Genomic DNA, 20,073 nt, shown 5'->3' on the forward strand with positions numbered 1-20,073 from the left:
GAAAGTCTCAAAATCTAATTTAATTAATTTGCGGTTTTCACTTGGTGTCACGGAGTCTGCAGGAATCATACCGCAAACACGCAATACAAGCGATGTTCATGAGATATCCAAAAAATAATGTAGACTAATCTGCGCATGCGTTTGGCGCAAATTACGTTGCCCTAGAAAGAGTAGTACCACAAGGAGAGCCAAGGGTTTTCTGAAACAATTATATACCTTTGAGATCTTTATATGAAAGTAACGTAGATATGCTCCACGTTTTACCTGGGGGGTATGGTCATATGCTCCCCACCCCCTTACCCGCTTCACAGGAATAATTAATTAACTGATATTGATTAATTAATTGGTGATTAAAAGTTTACACCATAGCGCCTTAGCGCGTTAGAGGTTTAGCAGACGACAACCCACCAAACCATCACAATAGTGCATTCTGCACTAAAAATACAGCAAGGATATTCATCTTAAAGGCTGTTCCCACGATCAAAACAAAATGGATGCAGTAAAAGTAGACGTTTGTTTGGCTCCAACCCTTAGCACAGTTAGCAGTGATAACGTTTAAAACGGGAACACGAGTATCAGTATTCATATTTTGTTCAGCAGAGAGGAATCTGCCAAATTTGAAAATGAGTTATTAGAATGGATCTCATTAGTGAGTGTTTAAGGCAAGAAAATGATATACGTATAATGATGATTGCACAGGCCACTTAAGACCACTTAAAGCAAGCCTTAAAATATTCATTCAAACTCTCGACAACCAACGGTTATCGGGAAAACACAAAGACGGCCTTTACCATCTTTGACCCAGGTCAAAGCCAAGTTTTCGTACTGCTACAGACTTTCAAATGGAAACACCAGTACGATCAGTAGTAATACTTAGATTTTGTTCAGCTGGGAAGAGAACGCCTGATAAAAAGGTTGTTAATTTGGAAATAACTTGTTGATTTGTAGTCATTGGTGGGTGTTTAAGCCAAGAAAAATGATATGGGTATAATAATGATTGCACAAATTTAATAAAACTCTTAATTAACAGTTATTGGGAAAATATTTTAAAAAATATCGAAGGTCGTTCAACTTTCGTAGTTGCAGATTAAAAACGTTTTCTGTCGAACATTATGTTTACACAAGTCTAACTCTTTCAAACCTAATCATGGAGATTTTTTGCCACCAAATAGCCACCAAACACATTTACGCCCGCGAACATCAACCGTCTATTGTTATATTAGATTCTCACCGTTTATCTTCGTATTCCTCTGAAAGGTTCCATCTTGCGTAGCATCCGATGACTTCACTAAATTGAACAGTGATAACAAAAGCACAGCACGATCAAAGAGAATGGTCAAAGTAGACGAAAATGGTGTGTTAGTCCGCTTATCTTCAACTCTTAGCAGTGATATCTGCTACAGAGTATTTAGTTGAAAACGGGAACACGAGTAACAATACTTAGATTTTGTTCAGCTGGGAAGGAAAACGCCTGATAAATGAGTTATTAGTTTGGAAAGCCATTAGTATGTGTTTAAGCCAAGACAATTTACATGCGTATAAAAATGATTGCACAGACCGCTTAAAACAAGTCTTAAATTATTCAATCAAACTCTTAAAGGGAAACAAGGGTCTAGAAAAATTTTACCCTAAATGAAAGTTCATACGATGAAATTACTGAAAATAGTAATTATTTGCTTTGACATCCAATTTGTTGTCAATAATTGGGACAGCAAAATAGTCATTTTGCTGCCGCGAGCGGCCATCTTTTTTCCCCATCATGCAAGCGAGGCTATGACGTTGCATTGGTCAAGGATTTAGTGGGGTTTAGTGAACAGCACAAGTGAGTCGCGCTTGTCCCAGAAATCAAGTCAGATGGAGCCATAAACCTGCCCACAATACGACATGTCCTTCGAGGAAGAAGTTGACTCGAGCCGATTGCTCATCAAGAAGCTTCAAGATCAACCTGTAATAGTGGAATGCGACGCCGACGTCCCTACACAATCGCATTTGGCAATCGCGACCGTGTAGCTGCAACAATTTCCAAGTTTAGCCCACAAAAACAGAAAGTATTTGTTACCAGGAGATGGACATTCTGGGTTTAATACCGTTTGGTCCTCGAAGGTTTAAATTGACACGTCCATCCCGTATGTGAAAGGAGTGTCGGGGCGCGTTCGACAGATTTTGAGTCGCGAAAACATCAAGACAGCGTTTAAACCAGTACGAACATTAGGAAATATCTTCAAAAAGCCCAAGGACCGACCGAATAAAGAGCGATTGAAAGGAATTGTATACAAAGTGACTTGCAGGCCACGCTCATTTGCATACGTTGGGGAAAGCAAAAGAAGCTGGAAATCGCGAGGGTCCGAACACAAGCCCGGAACAAACGGAAATATCAACTCTGCGATTAAACATCATGCAGAAATCGGCCACGACATACATCCAAGTTACGCCATCAAGTTTGACCAACTTTCCGGCATCCGGCGCTCTGTTGCCAGAACATCGGCGCCAGTCAGAAGGCCTCACTAAACCATTCAATCGGTAGTAGCGACGGGCGGAAATTCTTGAAACAGGTGTAAGCAGCAAGAACAAAAGACTGTTTCTGGAGTCTTTACATTCTTTCCTCGACAAAAACACTATAAACGAAAGAGCGCCCTTCCCAAGGGTTTACGCATCGCTAGTTGCTCCCCAGGGGGGCAACGAACAATAACGTCAATGCAACTTATTAGAATTCTGCGAACCTTGCAAAATCCATCATTCTCTGAAGAAGACCGCAGAAGGCGATCGAAAATTTATAGTATCCTTTTATATTTTTAGATCTGTTTAAACCATTTTTATACTTTAAGTTAAATTGAACCTTTCGAACTTTTTGCACTTTTACTCAAAGGTAAACATTTTAATACATAGATACCTTACGGAGCCAGCACGCAAGCCACTTGTCAGTTCACAAATGCGACTTAAATGGTGAGTTGTTTTTTCTTTATTTGTAGGAGACAACTCGAGAAAAAAGTAAAACATTGCAATTTTTCTTTCAGTGGTAAAATGACCAATAAATTCTACGCGACGTAAAACAATTTTTTAGACGACTGCATGCGATGCGAGACAAAAAACTAATTAAATTACACCAATTTCAAGTCGCGGTGGATTTTCTCGGAAATCCTACAACTTGTAGCTTCTATTTTAGGCTACTAACTCATCCTAAAAATGGTTAAAGATTTACCGCGTTGGAAATGAGAAGAAAAACTTGCTTAAAAAAAGCAGAACAACAATGTTATGGCAACATTCGCTTATCGACGAATTTTAACAAGAACTTCAAGCAGTTTGTAACCGTGCGGTTAATGTTTGATCACCTCTTTCAGTTCTTTGGCTAAAAAGGCACGGCGCCGAACAGTGAAAAATCTTTAGAAAAGCAGTCACTTGAGAAACACACAAGTCGTGTTTGCGTGAGTCACGGAGTGTGCGTGACATGAATTTCCTTCACCGCGTCATATCATCTCTTGCTTTAACCACATGCCTGGCAGGATAAATTCGAGTATAGCTAACTGTCGTGGGTCGTGGGTGGAAGTCGTGGGTCGTGGGTGTGAGTAAAGTCGTGGGTAACAAAAAAAGTCATATAAAAATCAAGAGAGGATAGTAAACATTCGTGTATGGCTAGTCTGACGTAGAGTTTCGACCCGGTTAAGGCCACTCAAGGCACCCTTCAAAGACCTTCAAAGGCTTCTCGATTTCTGCTCAACATACTTGTTGGGGTGTCTTTAAATCTGGGAACCCCACGAAACACCACTGGAACATCGAAAATGTTAAAACACATATAAAAAGCAGCTCAATTAAATTTAAATAAATTTAAAACATCTAAATAAAGTAAAAATATTAAAGAAAAAAAAGAAAAGAAATATAAAGAGAAGAGAAACATTAAATAAAGTAAAAATATTAAATAAAGTAAAAATATTTTGAAACGGAGCATGATCAGTGCCTAGAATTTTGCGATTAGATTGATTGCTCACAAATGGACTAAATATTAATGGGAAAAGAACAGCGGAAGAAAAGATTCATAAATACAATATTCACATAAAAATTAATATTAAATTTTATTTTATTCTTCGTAGCGATTAGCATTTCGTCCTTGCACACTCCCCACACCCCACAACAACCGTGACTTAAAAATATTGCGTGACATTGTGCGTTGCAGACTGAACGACATTTTTTCCGTGGGAAATTTTGATGGTCGCGTTTGCGGTTACAACGCGGCGCTTCTGTTTGGTTAATTAAAAGTAGATACAATGGCTTCGCCTGTTGGCCAAAGTGACAAAATGTTCGATTCGGACGTGGAAATATTGCAGCCAACATTTTTACTACAATCTATAACACACTTGAAATTGTGAGAGCTTGGCGTGAGAGACTTTGCGAGATCTTTCTTTTTAAACCTACATCCGACGCACTACATTTTATAATTTTGTGCTTAAACGTGTCTTGTGCCCGTCTTTATAAGTAACCAGAAAAAATACAAATTGTTTTTCCCTGTTTGTGCATAAGGGTAACGCTTTGTCGCGTCTCTAGTCAGGGAAACCGACAACATTGTTCTTTGCTCAGACAAGGAGACTTCGGTAATGTTCGGAGCTTTCTTAAAATGTTCGCTTATGTTCGGGCAATTCTTCAAAGTTTTCGGACAGCTTCAGAATTTTACGTTGATATCGGAAGTCTTCAGTTTTAGTCCAGTTGTGAGCGATCAATCTTTGGGAATTCTGATTGCAAAATTCTAAGCACTTATCAATTCTTATTTCTATCTTTACCTTATCTTAATATTTTACATTTATTTAAATTTAATCAAACTGTTTTCTATGAGTTTAACAATTTTTGGTGTAATAATAAACATGTATTCCTGTATTCCTGGTTTTACAGACACCCCAACAAGTTTGCTAAGCAGAAAGACCTCTGAAGAGTCCATTGGCCGTGACGAAACTCTGCGTCAGACTAGCTATGCACGAACTTTTTTTTCTCAAAATTTTGTTCAATATTTTTTATAAGACTTTTTTGCTACCCACGACTTTTACCCAGACCCACGACTTTACCCACACCCACGACCCACGACTTCCACCCACGACCCACGACCCACGACAGTTAGCTATACTCGATAAATTCCTGCTTACGCAAGCAAATATTTATTTTGTTCCGAATGTTCCATAAAATAAACCCAAACCAGTTCATGAATGGCATTAAAAAGAAGTCCATTTCACGCCAAAATAAAGAGTAGACTAAGTCCATCCCGTCGTATTTCTCCGTTTAGCGTAGTCCGACGATCTTTTGCAAGTATAAGGCCCCGTTTACACGGGTCCGGACAAATTTTTGCACGGACAAAAACTTGCACGGTTCCACCTTGCGTTTACACGGGACCGGCGGAACTGGACGAATTTGTGAACGGCTAAGTGTGCAAGTTTTGGTCCTGAAAAAAGCAGGTCAAATTTTTGACCGGCACGGTTCCATATTTCGTACGGACTCGTGTTAACACCCGAACCATGCAACTTTTTGCTCAGTTAGCGCTGTTAAGGCCTGGAATCTAGTTATGTTTTGCCTGGTTGCTTATCGAAAATGAAAGATTTTGTTCCATTTTGTTAAATTTAAGATAAAAGAAGCAAAAACGTAGATTGCAGATATGAGGAGACGAGCGGCAGCAGCATGCATCGCTATTTTGGCCGGATTAGGGACTGGTCAATAAGTATCAGGGGGGGGGGGGGGTGGGCCGGAGCAATTGGAAAAGTGGTGGATCAAAAAATTGTGACCCACCCCCTTTGTTAAAAAAAAAATCAAGGGACCTATCATTTCTTTATCACCTGTAAGGGGTTGGAGATTTTTTATTTGACTTTAGCTTTTAAAGTGAAATTCCCTACATAGACATTTTCCCTGATGGACACTGCTGTTTCATGCACGTCTTTTTCCATTTCTTGACACACCAAAGAAGGATGAATTTATCACTTCTCATACTAGCCTTTTGTAAGTTTTCCACATATTTGTGTGTAAAGTCCATGGGGAAATTTAGACACAAACATATGCAAAAAACTGAATCAGTATATGATATTAATTCATAATCAATTATTGAAGAGTTCATATTTTTATACAGAAATTAATAACATAAAATACAACCACTGTCCATCATTCATATTTGCAAATTGTTTGAGAAAAGAGTTTACTGGTATTAAAAGGCCTTAAGCCTAGCGTGAATCTATGCAGGTTGAAGAGAGTCAGGTAAAACTGATGATATGATCGATTACTATACAAGCCATCTAGGGGGGTCAGGGGGCATGCGATCAGTAAAAATCCTTAGAACGACATGGGGTTTGTTATCAAGTTCGTTAGTACGTTAATTCTGCAAGGTGTATAACCTCAGAGAATTATTATCAAGTGTGTTTTGTTTTATTAGCGGTTTATACTCTAAGGTCTTGGTATGGGAGATCAAAATTAAGGCAAATTTCTTTTATTATCTGAATGCTTGGCACAGATTAGTACGGTACTGAATTGGTTAGGAAATGTAAACAAACATTAAATTAAATGAGAGTAGAAAGGGTGGGACAGGTGGGGGTGGAAGGTTAAGGAGAAGGAAAGGGAGGGAGAATTAAAATCCATGCTTGGTTATATCACGCAACCTTTGACTTCTGTTGTTTTCTCACAAGAACAAAACTTAAGGTGGGGTTCTACCTGAATTTGAATGGAACTTTAAGAGATTTAAAGAAGGGATTGAAGAAAAGAATGGAAACACCTCCAAACAGTTGACCCCCTCGCAAGAGCACTCCGGGTTGTCAGGAGAATGTTTGGTGTCCGTCCATTAATTTTTTAACTTCAAATTCAAATTTTAAAATCACATTAAATCTCCAATATTTCTTATTTGCCTAAATTTTACTAATCCTTTGAGAAACACTATCGCCATTAAAGTGTAAGGGCTTGAAAATACTGAAATGCGTCAGCCACCTAAAGCGTTGGAAAAATTGGTCTTAGGTAAAAACCCCGCCTTTATAAAGTATTGCGAAAAGGCTGCACTTTGCTAAGTGTTACAAACTTATATTTTCTAGACGTCTAGTTCAATCGTTTATTTGTATTGTGCGGAATATATTTTTATAAATTGAGACCATTATGTCATTAGGTAATAATGCAATCTTGAAAACATTCCAGATTTTCATTATTAAATAGAAACACGAAAAATTCAAATTTGGGAAAACAAGCCTGCCAAAATGACGTTGCCATGGTGATTTCAAGTTACTGGCACAATAACTAATCCTACCAAATTATTGCGATATAAATTTTAGATAAACGCGCAAAGTTTAGCAGCGTTTGGTTGAATCTTGAAAAAGTTATAAGCGTCCAAAGTCAGCGCGGGCCTCAAAAGCACGCCCCCCCCCCCCCCCCCGGCCTGAATAGGTTTTAGTGACTGTTTTTCCAGTGATTTTTACTATACTGTACCCTGCCTTTCAAGTCAAAACAGATAGCTAATTATTAAGCGCTCGATTTTAAGCTTCCCAAGCTTCTCAAGCTTCTTGTTAGATATTACTTTTGCACCGAAGATCTGGGTCATTACAAAACCAGCTTTGACTAATACTATGTCATAGCTTACGTCATTCAAGATGGCGGCCGTCGGTGTTCGAAAGCGGTGATTTTGAACGATTTCAAAGCCCTCTTGCTAAAATTCAAGGCGGCGCTTCACCAAACGACAACTATTTTTGAAGTCCTGAACACATGGGCTTTCATTTCATTTTTCTAGACCCATCGAAGGTCGTTCAATTTTTATAGTCAATTAAAAACATTTTCCGTCAAGTCTGTTTTCATGAAGCTAAATCGTGGAGTATATATTTTTGTCACCAGTTATCTACCAATTCGTCGTTTATTTTGGTATTCTTGTGAAATGTTCGAACTTGTGTAGCATTCGTTGAATTGGCTTATATAAACACCGATAAATCAGCACAGCAGACGAATTCGACATATTAAGCGCCCGCCGCTCAAACGATTAAAAGAAAACGAGCAAAAAAAATGCGTTTATAACTCTTGTTTCAAACCTCGATTTCCGTCCTTAGCAGTGATATACTACCAACTTTGAAAACCGAAAAGAGGATACCGGTATTTAGTTTTTGTTCAGCTTGGAAGATAAACACTTGACAATTGGTCGAAATTGGCTTCTAAAATTTGGAAATAGGTTATTAATTTGCAATGCCATAAATTGAGTGCCAAACTTAAATAAAAACCGAAAGGTAAATTATTAAAAATTATTCAATCAAACTGTTGGGTTCAGTTTTTTAGCTGATAATTTTAAAGCATTTTTCGTCAAAACGTTATAAAACGACAAAGAAAAAGAAAGTTAAATGATAGAGATTTTTTGACGCCAGGCAAATTAACGAAAGACCTTTTAACAATTAGCCACCAAAAATAAGCATTAAATATTTAAGTAAAATCTTGAAGAGAAAAAAGTTAAATTAACGATAAACAACGCAGTGCCCAGTGGCGATTTTCGGTCATATCGATCATTATTATTTCAAATCCAATACCATACTTTGAGATCTCCGCATGTTGGAGAAATCATATTAAGTTTGTAATGGAATTCAGCGACGTGATATATGGCTTACTCAAGGTCCCTCAAGTGCACGGTCATGCACGGTGAAGACTCAAAGAAATTTTTAAGCGTGGTAAGCCTTCAAATTAATTCTCTTTTACCTTCCAATCAAACCATTTTTTCCCAAAAAATAGTGGACAAGCGCAAGAGTATTCACTGAAATTAGAACTAAACATCAGCAGATAGAGGCCAACAAGAAATCTCAGTTGCTATTTTGTCGTAAGTAGGTACAAATTTAACGGAGCGCAATAAATCTTAACTGATTGAAAAATTAAAATGGATTTTCACAACCGGTTCATTTAGTTTAGTTCAACTGCATGCATTAATTGTTATCTTAGCACCATCACCTGACCATTCAGGGAATATAAAAGTAAATATAAATTCTCACCGTTTGTCTTGGTATTCTTGTGAAAGGTTCCATCTTGTGTAGCATTCGATGACTTCACTGAAATGAACAATGATAACAAAAACACAGCAAAGAAGTTCATCTAAAACGCCTGTTCTCACTGCGATGTAAAAATACGGATGAATAGGTAGAGGAAAATGGTGTGTATCAGTTCGCTTGGCTCCAACTCTCAGCACAGATAGCAGTAATATCTGCTACGGACAACTTTGAAAATGAGAACACGAGTATCAATATTCAGCTTTTGTTCAGCAGAGAGGAATCTACCAAATTTGGAAATGAGTTATTAGTTTGGAATGCCATTAGTGAGTATTTAAGTCAAGAAATTTTATATGCGTTTAAAAATGATTGCACAGACCACTTAAGAACGAGTTTGCCAGAGGACCAGGCAGGGGTGATACATGCCATCTCTCCGATTTGGACGAAACTTTGCCAGATTGAAGGGCTCACCCAATAACTCTGAAAGACAAAGTGGGTCGGCTTTGCGATTTTTCCCTTGGGAGTTAGACCACCCCCCCTGGTTTTTGACCCCAAATCCCCAAAATTCCACTAAAATAAGCAACAAATGTAGACACCGCTCCTGGCTACAGAATATAATGAAATTTATTGTTTTTCCACACACATAAAGACTAGCCCATTGTTAGTTCACACTGCAAGTTTCATGTCATTTGGACTTACAGGTGCCAATCAAGAATTGCCAACTTCTACCCATGTCACGCAACATTTATCAGTTATGCAAATTAGCTCAAATTCTGATCCAAATATCGTCAAAGTCCAACTTCCTTTTTCCAAACAGTTTTTACCATGTTACAGGCTTAGCTTTGTTCTATTAAAATCACAAATAAAATTTTTGGCATCTGTTAAATTTTGGCGACAACAGCTGTTAAAATAACGTGACCAGAGACTGGTTCCAACAAAGAGCCAATTACCAAATTCAAGAAAATAAAGCACTATAGATCAGTTCAATGAACACAATATCTAGGTAATTGCGATTAACAGTGTCTGTAAACACAATTTATAGCAGTTAACTCTAGCGGAAGGCAATATTCAATGCAATATCCCTTTCAGTTATAATTAATAACTCCAAAATTCTGTTCTTATTCATTGAGTGTAAGGAACGGTCATGATGTATTTTTTTTTAGTTCCAGGGCATCGAGGTGCAAGATATGAGTTTTCCAGTACATTACGTGGTTTGAAAGCTCTTGAATATCCATAAAAAGATAACAATCTTCACACTTGACCTTGTTACTGACCTTCAATTAGTTATCGTCGACACTGCCTTTTCTCATTGCATATGAACATTTCAATCTGTGCCCGCCGTAAGCAGCCTGAAATCGACCTGAAATTGTTAGTTGTCTTTACCGATTTAGTCTCGAGCTTTCGTTTTTATAATTCCACTGTGGGTTAAAACAAACTTTAAATTAATGGTTTCGGCTCCTCGTGCATAGAGGCAAACATGGTAAATTGTTCGTGAGGTTGTTCGTGGGTGCGTGACGAAGCATGAGCCCGGAAGCATCATCAGCGGTAACTGCAACTGCAGGAAATAAGACCCAATGATAAGAAATGGACTGTGTTCAATCACCTATCTGTGATGAAATATACAATTTGCTTTTACCTTTCGCAAGACTTCTGGCACTTCATTATAGTCGACGTACGACCATGGATTAGCCTATAAATGCAGCTTTGGAGCAAGCTATGCCAGCTTAGAAGACATATGGTGGGGGCCCTGATTTTTTTCTTTGAATTTTCGTTTAAAAAATTAGATTGCAAGCAGGCTCAAAGTTTGAGTGAAAATACCTGGAAATAATGGAAGAGGATTCGAAGCTTCTTTTACTCATTCCGGGAAGCCTCTTACAAGGGTTGGGGTGGGGATGGTAGAAAGGTATTTTTATTAGTTACTTTATAGATGTAATTCACTCAAAGTTGTCTTGGCACATCTTTGATATATAGAGTCTCTAAGTTGTCATTCCATCCACGGGTTGACTAACAAGTTACCTTAAGGACGTTCGCGCAAAAATCTTCCAACATTGCAACTTTTTTTAAACTTTCACCACTGCTAGTTCACAAGTTACTGATGTCAGAAATGTAAAAAACATTGGGGTCACTGAATTCGTTTATGAGATACGATATCTGAAAGAAAGGCGCTTATTTGGCTAAATTTGACTTCGTCACTCGATATGACCTCTGTGGCTTCCGGGCAACAAAATATTTTAGATGAATGATGCAAGCCAAATTCCTTTGTCCGAATTTATTTAAGTGGGTCTATTGAACAAATATAATTATTTCACTTTTAAAGTCCTTTTGAGTAAACCTTGTCTTAAACAACTGGATTTGCAAATGTTCAAAACAGCAAAATGTGACTGTGACTGCGTGCGGAAAGAGAAAATGAAAAAAATAATAAACTTCTAACATTTAAATTTGGCCCTATTTTGTCAATCGATAGAGATTTATCCCAAAAGGTTATATATCCCGAAAAAAATGGGGGTCACCGACTGTTTAAGCAAGGAAACTAGCTGCAAGCGAAGTTAACACAACGGCTACCCACCCTATATGTGCTTGGAAAGTTTTCTCAGCGCGCGTGCTCATGCATGACGTGGCGTGCTGTTGCTAGGGCTTTCCACAAGTTGCTCGAGATTTCCCAAAAAGTTGCCCGTTATTTCTCAAAAAGTTGCTCAAAAGTTGCTCCAAAAATCCAAAAAAGTTGCTTCTGATAATAAAAGTTGCTCGCAAGTTGCTCTAAAAAATCCAAAACGCTGCTTCTAATCAAGAGAATTTCTCTAAATATATGCTAATTTCCCTTCGACGGTAAAATTTCTATGCAGTTTTATGAAATTTTACAGCAAAAGAAGTATCTAAATAACATATTAAGGGGAAAATTTGTTAAATAACAAAGTTTTCTATAACTATGAAAAATCGTGAAGATATCGATGACAACGTGTTTAATGACGAGTTTTGTGATGTTTTAAGGCTGAATGAGCCGAAAGTTGAAACGTCGTCAGATGTTTCTCGGAAATCTTCGGCGAACTTCGTCAATCTTCGGAAACGTTCGTATTGCCTTTGAACAACACTCGGATAATCTCCGGAGATCTTCGGTCTGAAAATTGCTCAAAATGCAACAAGTTGCTCGAGAGGAAAAAAGTTCCTCGAAGGGGAAAAAGTTGCTCGAAACATAAAAAGTTGCCAAAAAGTTGCCGAGCAACTTGTGGAAAGCCCTAGCTGTTGCGATATGAATTACGTGCGCAGTAAGGCAGCGCATCAGCAATTAGCGTGAACGTCCTTAAGGACGTTCAAGCCAAAATTTTCTACTCGATAGATTTCTTTTAGTTTTTTCCTGCAGTCAAATAACGAGTTACTTGTGTCAGAAATGCAAAAAAAGGTTGGGGTCACCGACTTCGTTTCAGAGAAAAAGCGTGTGGAAAACTACCCTGATTTTGAAAAATTGGCGCACGGTAATTTAGCATGGTTTACAGGGTTTATTGTTAAAAATATCGAAATGCGTAAACAGAGGCTAACGATCTTAATCACGTTTTGTAGAAGTGCGTCTGTTGCGTAAATAATTCCTAGTTTTGTCATCTTTTTTGTAAAACTTAACCCTGGAAAAACAAGTTTGAAACTGTCGCACGGCAAAACGGAAAGCTCAAAAAGTGGAATTCAAACCGTCAGTGTGACAAAAAAATCGAACTTCCACTCGAAAGATTTTTTTCATTTGCTCGCAAAACGTAGATATTAATAAACAAAAGTGATCCGTTAAAAAAAAGTAGGGGTCACCGACCATTTAAGAGAGCAAACTGCAAGCGAAGCTAGCGAAACGGCAACTTACCCTATATGGAATCCGCGACTTTTTTGTAAACTCCATGTAGACTTCATTCTGGCACCTTTAGCCTGCGCCTCGAAACGTATCCATGCTACAGGCGGTAAACAGCTGGAATTTACAACTAATTAAGCATTCAGTGTCTTACAATAATAAAATTAAAGCTCCAGCTGACTTCGAACTCGAAGCCTTGTTACTATCTCCTCTGCCTCGGCAACAAAGCCTTCCTCCTCCTCTTCAGTTGAACTCGGATCAGCCTGGTCTATGGCTAGTCGGCCAGTTCTGTGCAAGACAGAAATCTACTGTAGTACCGGGCTATTTGCTCAGCAGTCAGCCAATCTTCTTTGCTGAATACTTTCTCTCCACTCTCGTCGCGCAAAGTTCTTAGTTTACTGTAGACATCCACCGCACTTGCCCTTCTTCCAGTCTCCTCACCTTCTAGGAAGTTCCTTTTCAGATGAGACTTGACCTCCTCTGAAAAGCGGATCTCTTTTTTGGATATCTTCACCACCCATCCCTTTGGGACTGGACAGGTGGAACTCATGGTAACGGCTGTTTGGGAGCTTGACCTTGCTCTGATCTATTGTTTAGGTAGCTTTGGAAAATAATCCAGAGACCTCTTGGCAAGTTTATTATAATTTCGGTCCATTTTTGTATGGTGTCATAGGTTGTTTCCTTCTCAAGCCTTACAAGGTGCTTTCCTATGTCTAGGTGCTTCTGGAAACTCATAAAAAAACTGGTATGTCTTTGTGCATCCCTCTTTAGGGCATGAGAAATACACCAATTTTCATTATACTATTTTTAAAGGCCTTAAGAGATGTTGTTCTGTTGGTTCTGTAAATAAAACCCGTGCTGGGCAAAGTCACGCGACTTGATCATGTAAGTATCACGCAATTCTAGTAACAATCGACAACGTGTTTTTTAAAGTGATTTTCTTATTGCTGGACACAGAATTGCAAGACACTCGTAGGGTCTGAATATTAAGTGAAGAAATCATTCACTTTTTAGCCAAAGAAAAAAAATGATGTATTTCATATATAATTTGCTATTTTTCTCTACCGCTGACCATGGTCTTGGGCGCGATTTCCCACACATTCAGTTCGCTTTTCGAAACTATGTTTACATAAGTAATATCAAATGCAACAAAGAATAATCCAAAGTTTCCTCGGACCGTCAGTGAACAGATAAACAAAAGAGTGAGCTCGAGACTAAATCGGTCAAGACAAATAACAATTTCATGTCGATTTCAGGGCTGCTTACGGCGGGCACAGATTGAAGTGTTCATATGCAGTGTGAAAAGGCAGTGTTGACGATAAGTAATTGAAGGTCAGTAACAAGGTCAAGTGTGAAGATTGTTATCTTTTTATGGATATTCAAGAGCTTTCAAACCACGTAATGTACTGAAACTCATATCTTGCACCTCGATGCCTTGGAACTAAAAAAAAATACATCATGGCCGTTCCTTACACTCAATAAATAAGAACAGAATTTAGGGGATATTAATTATAACTGAAAGGGATATTGCACTGAATATTACCTTCCGCTAGATTTAACTGCTATAAATTGTGTTTACAGACACTGTTAATCGCAATTACCTAGATATTGTGTTCATTGAACTGATCTATAGTGCTTTATTTTCTTGAATTTGGTAATTGGCTCTTTGTTGGAACCAGTCTCTGGTCACGTTATTTTAACAGCTGTTGTCGCCAAAATTTAACAGATGCCAAAAATTTTATTTGTGATTTTAATAGAACAAAGCTAAGCCTGTAACATGGTAAAAACTGTTTGGAAAAAGGAAGTTGGACTTTGACGATATTTGGATCAGAATTTGAGCTAATTTGCATAACTGATAAATGTTGCGTGACATGGGTAGAAGTTGGCAATTCTTGATTGGCACCTGTCAATCCAAATGACATGAAACTTGCAGTGTGAACTAGCAATGGGCTAGTTTTGATGTGTGTGGAATAACAATAAATTTCATTATATTCTGTAGCCAGGAGCGGTGTCTACATTTGTTGCTTATTTTAGTGGAATTTTGGGGATTTGGGGTCAAAAACCAGGGGGGGTGGTCTAACTCCCAAGGGAAAAATCGCAAAGCCGACCCACTTTGTCTTTCAGAGTTATTGGGTGAGCCCTTCAATCTGGCAAAGTTTCGTCCAAATCGGAGAGATGGCATGTATCACCCCTGCCTGGTCCTCTGGCAAACTCGTTCTTAAGACCACTTAAAGCAAGTCTTAAATTATTCAATCAAACTCTCAACCAACGGTTATCGGGAAAACACTTGAAAACTATAAGTCGTTTAGGTTTTATAGTTGACAGCTGAATTGATTAAAAGAATTTTCCGTTTAAAATTATTTCTACACGAAACTAGTTTATATGAAGCTAAATCTAAATCAAGGAGATCGTTTGCCACCAATTAGCCACCAATAATAGGTACTTATTATTTAATGAGCTCCCTCAATAGAAGAACTGAATGAACAATAAACAACAGCGCGGTTCTCATTCACGCGGTTTAGTTAGGACTCTCTCTCTATTTAATAGATTGGAGTTATAATTTTGAAAGGGGAGCTTCTAGAGTTTTGGTCAGTTTTGTAGTAAAATAAAATGAGATCCATCAATAAGTAAGTGCCTGTCTCCCCCACCCCAGCACGATCAAAAAGAAACGGCTTTAGAAGTAGACATATCCCTTCGCTTAGTGTAAAATTGGCTTGGCTGACTATCTTTGACAAAGATGTCAAAGGTAAACAAGTCCTTTGATAGCGCCTTTGACAGAAATTTGGCGCGCGTCAAAGTTTTAACAGATTTGACACGAGTCAAAGTTACATTTCACTGTCTCTTTGTCACAACCATGATAAACGTCAAAGGCCTACTAGCTTTGACCAAAATCAAAGACAGCCTTCGCAGCAATCAAAGGTATGTCAAAGAGTTGACAAAGACGACTTTTAAAATAAAAAGCCAACAAAGCCAACTTTTCGTGCTACCACTGGGATCGAATACGAGTAACAATACTTAGATTTTCTTTAGCTGGGAAGAAAACGCCTGATACTAAGATTGAAAATTTGGAAATGACTTGTTAATTTGTAATGTCATTAGTGGGTGTTTAAGTCCAAAAAATTGATAGAGGTAAAATAATAAGGATTGCACAAATTCAATAAAACTTAAAAGTAAAAGTTCTTGTGAAATCTTTTGAAAACTGTCGTTCAGTTTTTATTTAACAATTATTCGCCGAAGGCGAAGTGATTATTGTTGAATAATCCCCGAGACGAAGTCGAGGGGATTATTCAACAATAATCACTGAGCCTGAGGCAAATAATTGTTTTAGTATAATTTTTAGAGGTGATCATCAAGAACTTTTAAAATAACGATAGCAAACAAGAAAACAGCAAACACAAGTGTTCGCTTGCATACGGTGTAAACCAGTTTAAATCATCGATTGCAATCAGAATTTATTTAGTTAAAGCAATAAAACGGAACAAAACAAACACAACGAGAAAGATAGATGTCCGTTATCTTTGTATGATTGTGGATGACTTCTAAGCGAATGTGCGAATCCTCTTAAAATGAGTAGCTCCGGTGAGAAGAGAACTAGATAAGCTTAATGTTTTCTCAATCGATCTGACTGAGTTTCTCATCGAACGCCCAAACCGCCGTGTTTACGATCATTTCTAATGCCTTGAGAACCATCTCTTGAAAATATTTTCGGTCCAAAAGTCTTGGTAGTTAATTTGAAAACTTCCCAATGTTTAAAATATCCAGGACTTGGACTGGTTTCTTTCAAATCAAAGAAATTTTCATTCCGCAAAAGCGGCCATGTTTACTTGCCTGGATGTCAAAGGTGGCGTGGCTAAGTAACCAAGCCTTCAAAGCTATAATCACCTCGCGCGGGGTGAATATAGCCTCATAAGCCGAGCTTCTCGACCAATCAGAATGCTTCAATTCTTATAATCACCTCTGAAATTATACTAAAGTCGATTAAAAGCATTTTCCGTCGACTTTATTTTTACACGAGTCTAGCTTTTATCATGGAGACTTTTTGCCACCATTTTCCATCAATAATAGGTACATATTATTTAATGAGAACCTTCAATAGGAGAACTGTGTAAACGACACTGAAATAACAGCGCAAATGTCAGTCATGCGTTTTAGTAAGGATTCTTTCTAAGATTCGAGTACTTATAATTTTGAAAGATGGAGCATCTTGAGTTTTGGTCAGTTTTGTTGTGATTTGAACTACGATTCTAATCCACAGATCTCCCAATTGTTACCTTACTGACTACTACACTCATTTAATAAGCTCTTGTCTGATTCCGCTTAATTGTTTGTGTTTATTTACTTTTTTGCCGCTTGACTTCGATCATTTTCGTTGCTACTTTGATCGTGCGGCACCAGAAGATGGCTTTGTCTTGTTTTACATTGGATTCGAATCAAAATTGAGACAAAGAATGATTATCTTTGGAAACGATGTCAAAGGTAAACCTAACAAAGCGTTTGATTTCGCCTTTGACAGGGATTTGACGCTCGTCAAAGTTACAACAGATTTGACGCGAATTAAAAATACCTTTGACGCGATTTAAAGTCACATTTTACTGTACCTTTGTCACACCCGTGACAAACGTCAAAGGCGTACTAGCTTTGAACAAAATCAAAGACGGCCTTTGCCGCAAAAGTAATGAAAAAGGTTGGGCAAAGAGGGCCTTTACCACCTTTGATCCAGGTCAAAGGTACTGTTTGGTCAACGCCAACTTCCCGTGCAGAGTTGTCACAGTTACTTCTTAGACCTTTTTCTTTTGTGTGTCACGCAGATTAAACGGTTTCAAATAAATCTGAAAATGATTGAAACGCATTGAAAAGCCTGAAGTTCAGGACCGGTTCGTTTAGTGTACAGTTTTACTGCATCAATTTAAATTTATTATGTTAGCCCTAACGACTGATCCTTTAGGAGACAAAAGTAAATATAAATTCTCACCGTTTGTCTTGGTATTCTTGTGAAATGTTCCATCTTGTGTATCATTCGATGACTTCACTGAAATGAACAATGATAACAAAAGCACAGCAAGGAAATTCATCTTAAACGCCTGTTTTCACGATCAATAGAGAACGGTTTCAAAATTAGACGAAAATGGCGCGTTTCAGTCCTCTTGACCTCAACTCTTAGCAGAGTTAGCAGTGATATCTGCTTCAGACAACGTTAAAAATGGAAACACGAGTAAGCGTTATTTGAGACCTTGTTCAGGCGGGAAGAAAAACGCTTGTTAATTGGGTTGTTAAATGTGGAAATGAGTTATAAGTTTGGAATCCCATTAGTAAGTGTTTAAGTCAAGAAAAGTTATATCCGTTTAATGATTGCACAGACCACTTAAGTCCACTTAAAAGCAAGTCTTCAATTATTGAATGAATCTCTTAACCATTCGTTATCAGAAAAACAATTGAAAACGATAGAAGTCATAGAATCGAAGGACGTTCAGTTTTAATAGTTGTTTAAAAACATTTCCCGTCGAAAATTATTTTTACACGAGTCTAGTTTTTACGAAGTTAAAGCAAGGAGATCGTTTGCCACCAATTAGCCACCAATAATAGGTACTTATTATTTAATGAGAACCTTCAAAGAACTGAACGAACAATAAACAACAGCGCGCGTGGTTCTCGGTCACGCATTTTAGTTTGGACTCTCTTAGAGTGAAGCTATAATTTCGAAAGGGGGGCTACTGGAGTTTTGGTCAGTTTTGTTGTGATTTAAAACGAGGTTCAGCTAAGTTGAATAAGTGTTCAACTAATCAAATAAGTGTTCAATAAGTGTTGAACTATGAATAAGTGCCAAAATTAAATAAAACTGGCGAAAGGTTTTAATTATTCAATCAATTTGTTGGGTTTAGTTTTTTAGATGATAAAAAGCATTTTTCGTCAAAATGTTATAACACGAGTCGAAATATATCGAATCTTTTAAACGACAAAGAAAAAGAAAGATACATGATGGAGATTTTTTGACGCCAGAAAATTAACAAAAGACCATTTAACAATCAGCCACCTAAAATAAGCATTAAATATTTAAAGAGAACCTTGAATTAAAGAAAAAATATATAGCGATAAACAACGCAGTGTCCAGTAGCGATTTTCAGTCATACCGATCATTATCATTTCAAATGAAATACCGATCCTTCGACATCTCCGCATGATAAGAGAAATCCGTTATTAAGTTTGTAATGGAATACAGCGACGTTATATATGGCTTTCTCAAGGTCCCTCAAATGCACGCCCATGCACGGTGAAGACTCAAAGAAATATGTAAGCGTGGTAAGCCTTCAAATAAATTTCCATTTATCTTCCAATCAAAACTACCATTTTCTTCAAAAAAATAGTGGACAAGCACAAAAGTATTCACCGAAATTATCTATCAGCAGATAGAGGCCAACAAGAAATCTCAGTTGCTATTTTGTCTTAAGTACGTACCTTATACATTCAAATTTAACAGAGCGCAATAAATCTAAACTGGTTGAAACTGAATTATTATTGAATTTTTACAACCGGTTTATTTAGTTTAGTTCAACTGCATGCATTAATTGTTGTCTAAGCCTGATCGCCTGACCATTCAGGGGAACATAAGTAAATTAAAATTCTTACCGTTTGTCTTGGTATTCTTGTGAAATGTTCCATTTTCTTGTGTAGCATTCGATGACTTCACTGAAATGAACAAAGATAACAAAAGCACAGCAAGGAAGTTCATCTTAAACGCCTGTTCTCATTGCGATGTAAACAAAACGGATGTATAGGTAGAGGAAAGTGGCGTGTATAAGTTCGCTTGGCTCCAACTCTTAGCACAGATAGCAGTAATATCTGCCGCCGGACAACTTTGAAAATGAGAACACGAGTATCAATATTCAGCTTTTGTTCAGCAGAGAGGAATCTAGTTGGCCAAATTTGGAAATGCGTTATTAGTTTGGAATTTCATTAGTGAGTGTTTAAGTCAAGAAATGTTATATGCGTATAGAAATCAGAAATAATTGCACAAACCACTTAAGACCACTTAAAGCAAGTCTTAAATTATTCAATCAAACTCTTAACCAACGGTTATCGGGAAAACACTTGAAAACTATCTTAAGTCGTTTAGGTTTTATAGTTGATTAAGGTTTTATAGTTGATTAAAAGAATTTTCCGTTGAAAGTTATTTCTACACGAAACTAGTTTATATGAAGCTAAATCAAGGAGATCTTTTACCACCAATTTGCCACCAATAATAGGTACTTATTATTTAATGAGATTCCTTCAATAGAAGAACTGAACGAACAATAAACA

The 20,073-nt window shown here is 37.6% G+C and overlaps 2 protein-coding genes across 5 annotated transcripts in view; one reads left to right on the forward strand and one right to left on the reverse strand.

The window, feature by feature from the left end:
* LOC144643528 (DELTA-thalatoxin-Avl2a-like) overlaps positions 1–20,073 on the forward strand; it is a 188,423-nt gene that overhangs the window by 35,242 nt on the left and 133,108 nt on the right. The window lies entirely within an intron of this gene.
* Positions 1–20,073, reverse strand: part of LOC144643536 (uncharacterized) — a 37,115-nt gene that overhangs the window by 15,718 nt on the left and 1,324 nt on the right. For 2 of the 4 annotated variants that reach the window (XM_078502831.1, XM_078502828.1), the window contains exons 2-5: positions 19,402–19,461; positions 17,750–17,806; positions 8,958–9,014; positions 1,232–1,288 (exon numbers count right to left, since the gene is read on the reverse strand). In XM_078502831.1, coding sequence (XP_078358957.1) covers positions 1,232–1,288; positions 8,958–9,014; positions 17,750–17,806; positions 19,402–19,461 — 231 coding nt within the window. Of the gene's footprint in view, positions 1–1,231; positions 1,289–8,957; positions 9,015–17,749; positions 17,807–19,401; positions 19,631–20,073 lie in introns of those variants that run through there. The other 2 variants (XM_078502829.1, XM_078502830.1) reach the window with 2 other exon arrangements.

Source organism: Oculina patagonica, chromosome 2 (assembly GCF_052425735.1).
Source record: "Oculina patagonica isolate OP01 chromosome 2, crgOcupat, whole genome shotgun sequence".
NCBI lineage: Eukaryota > Metazoa > Cnidaria > Anthozoa > Scleractinia > Oculinidae > Oculina > Oculina patagonica.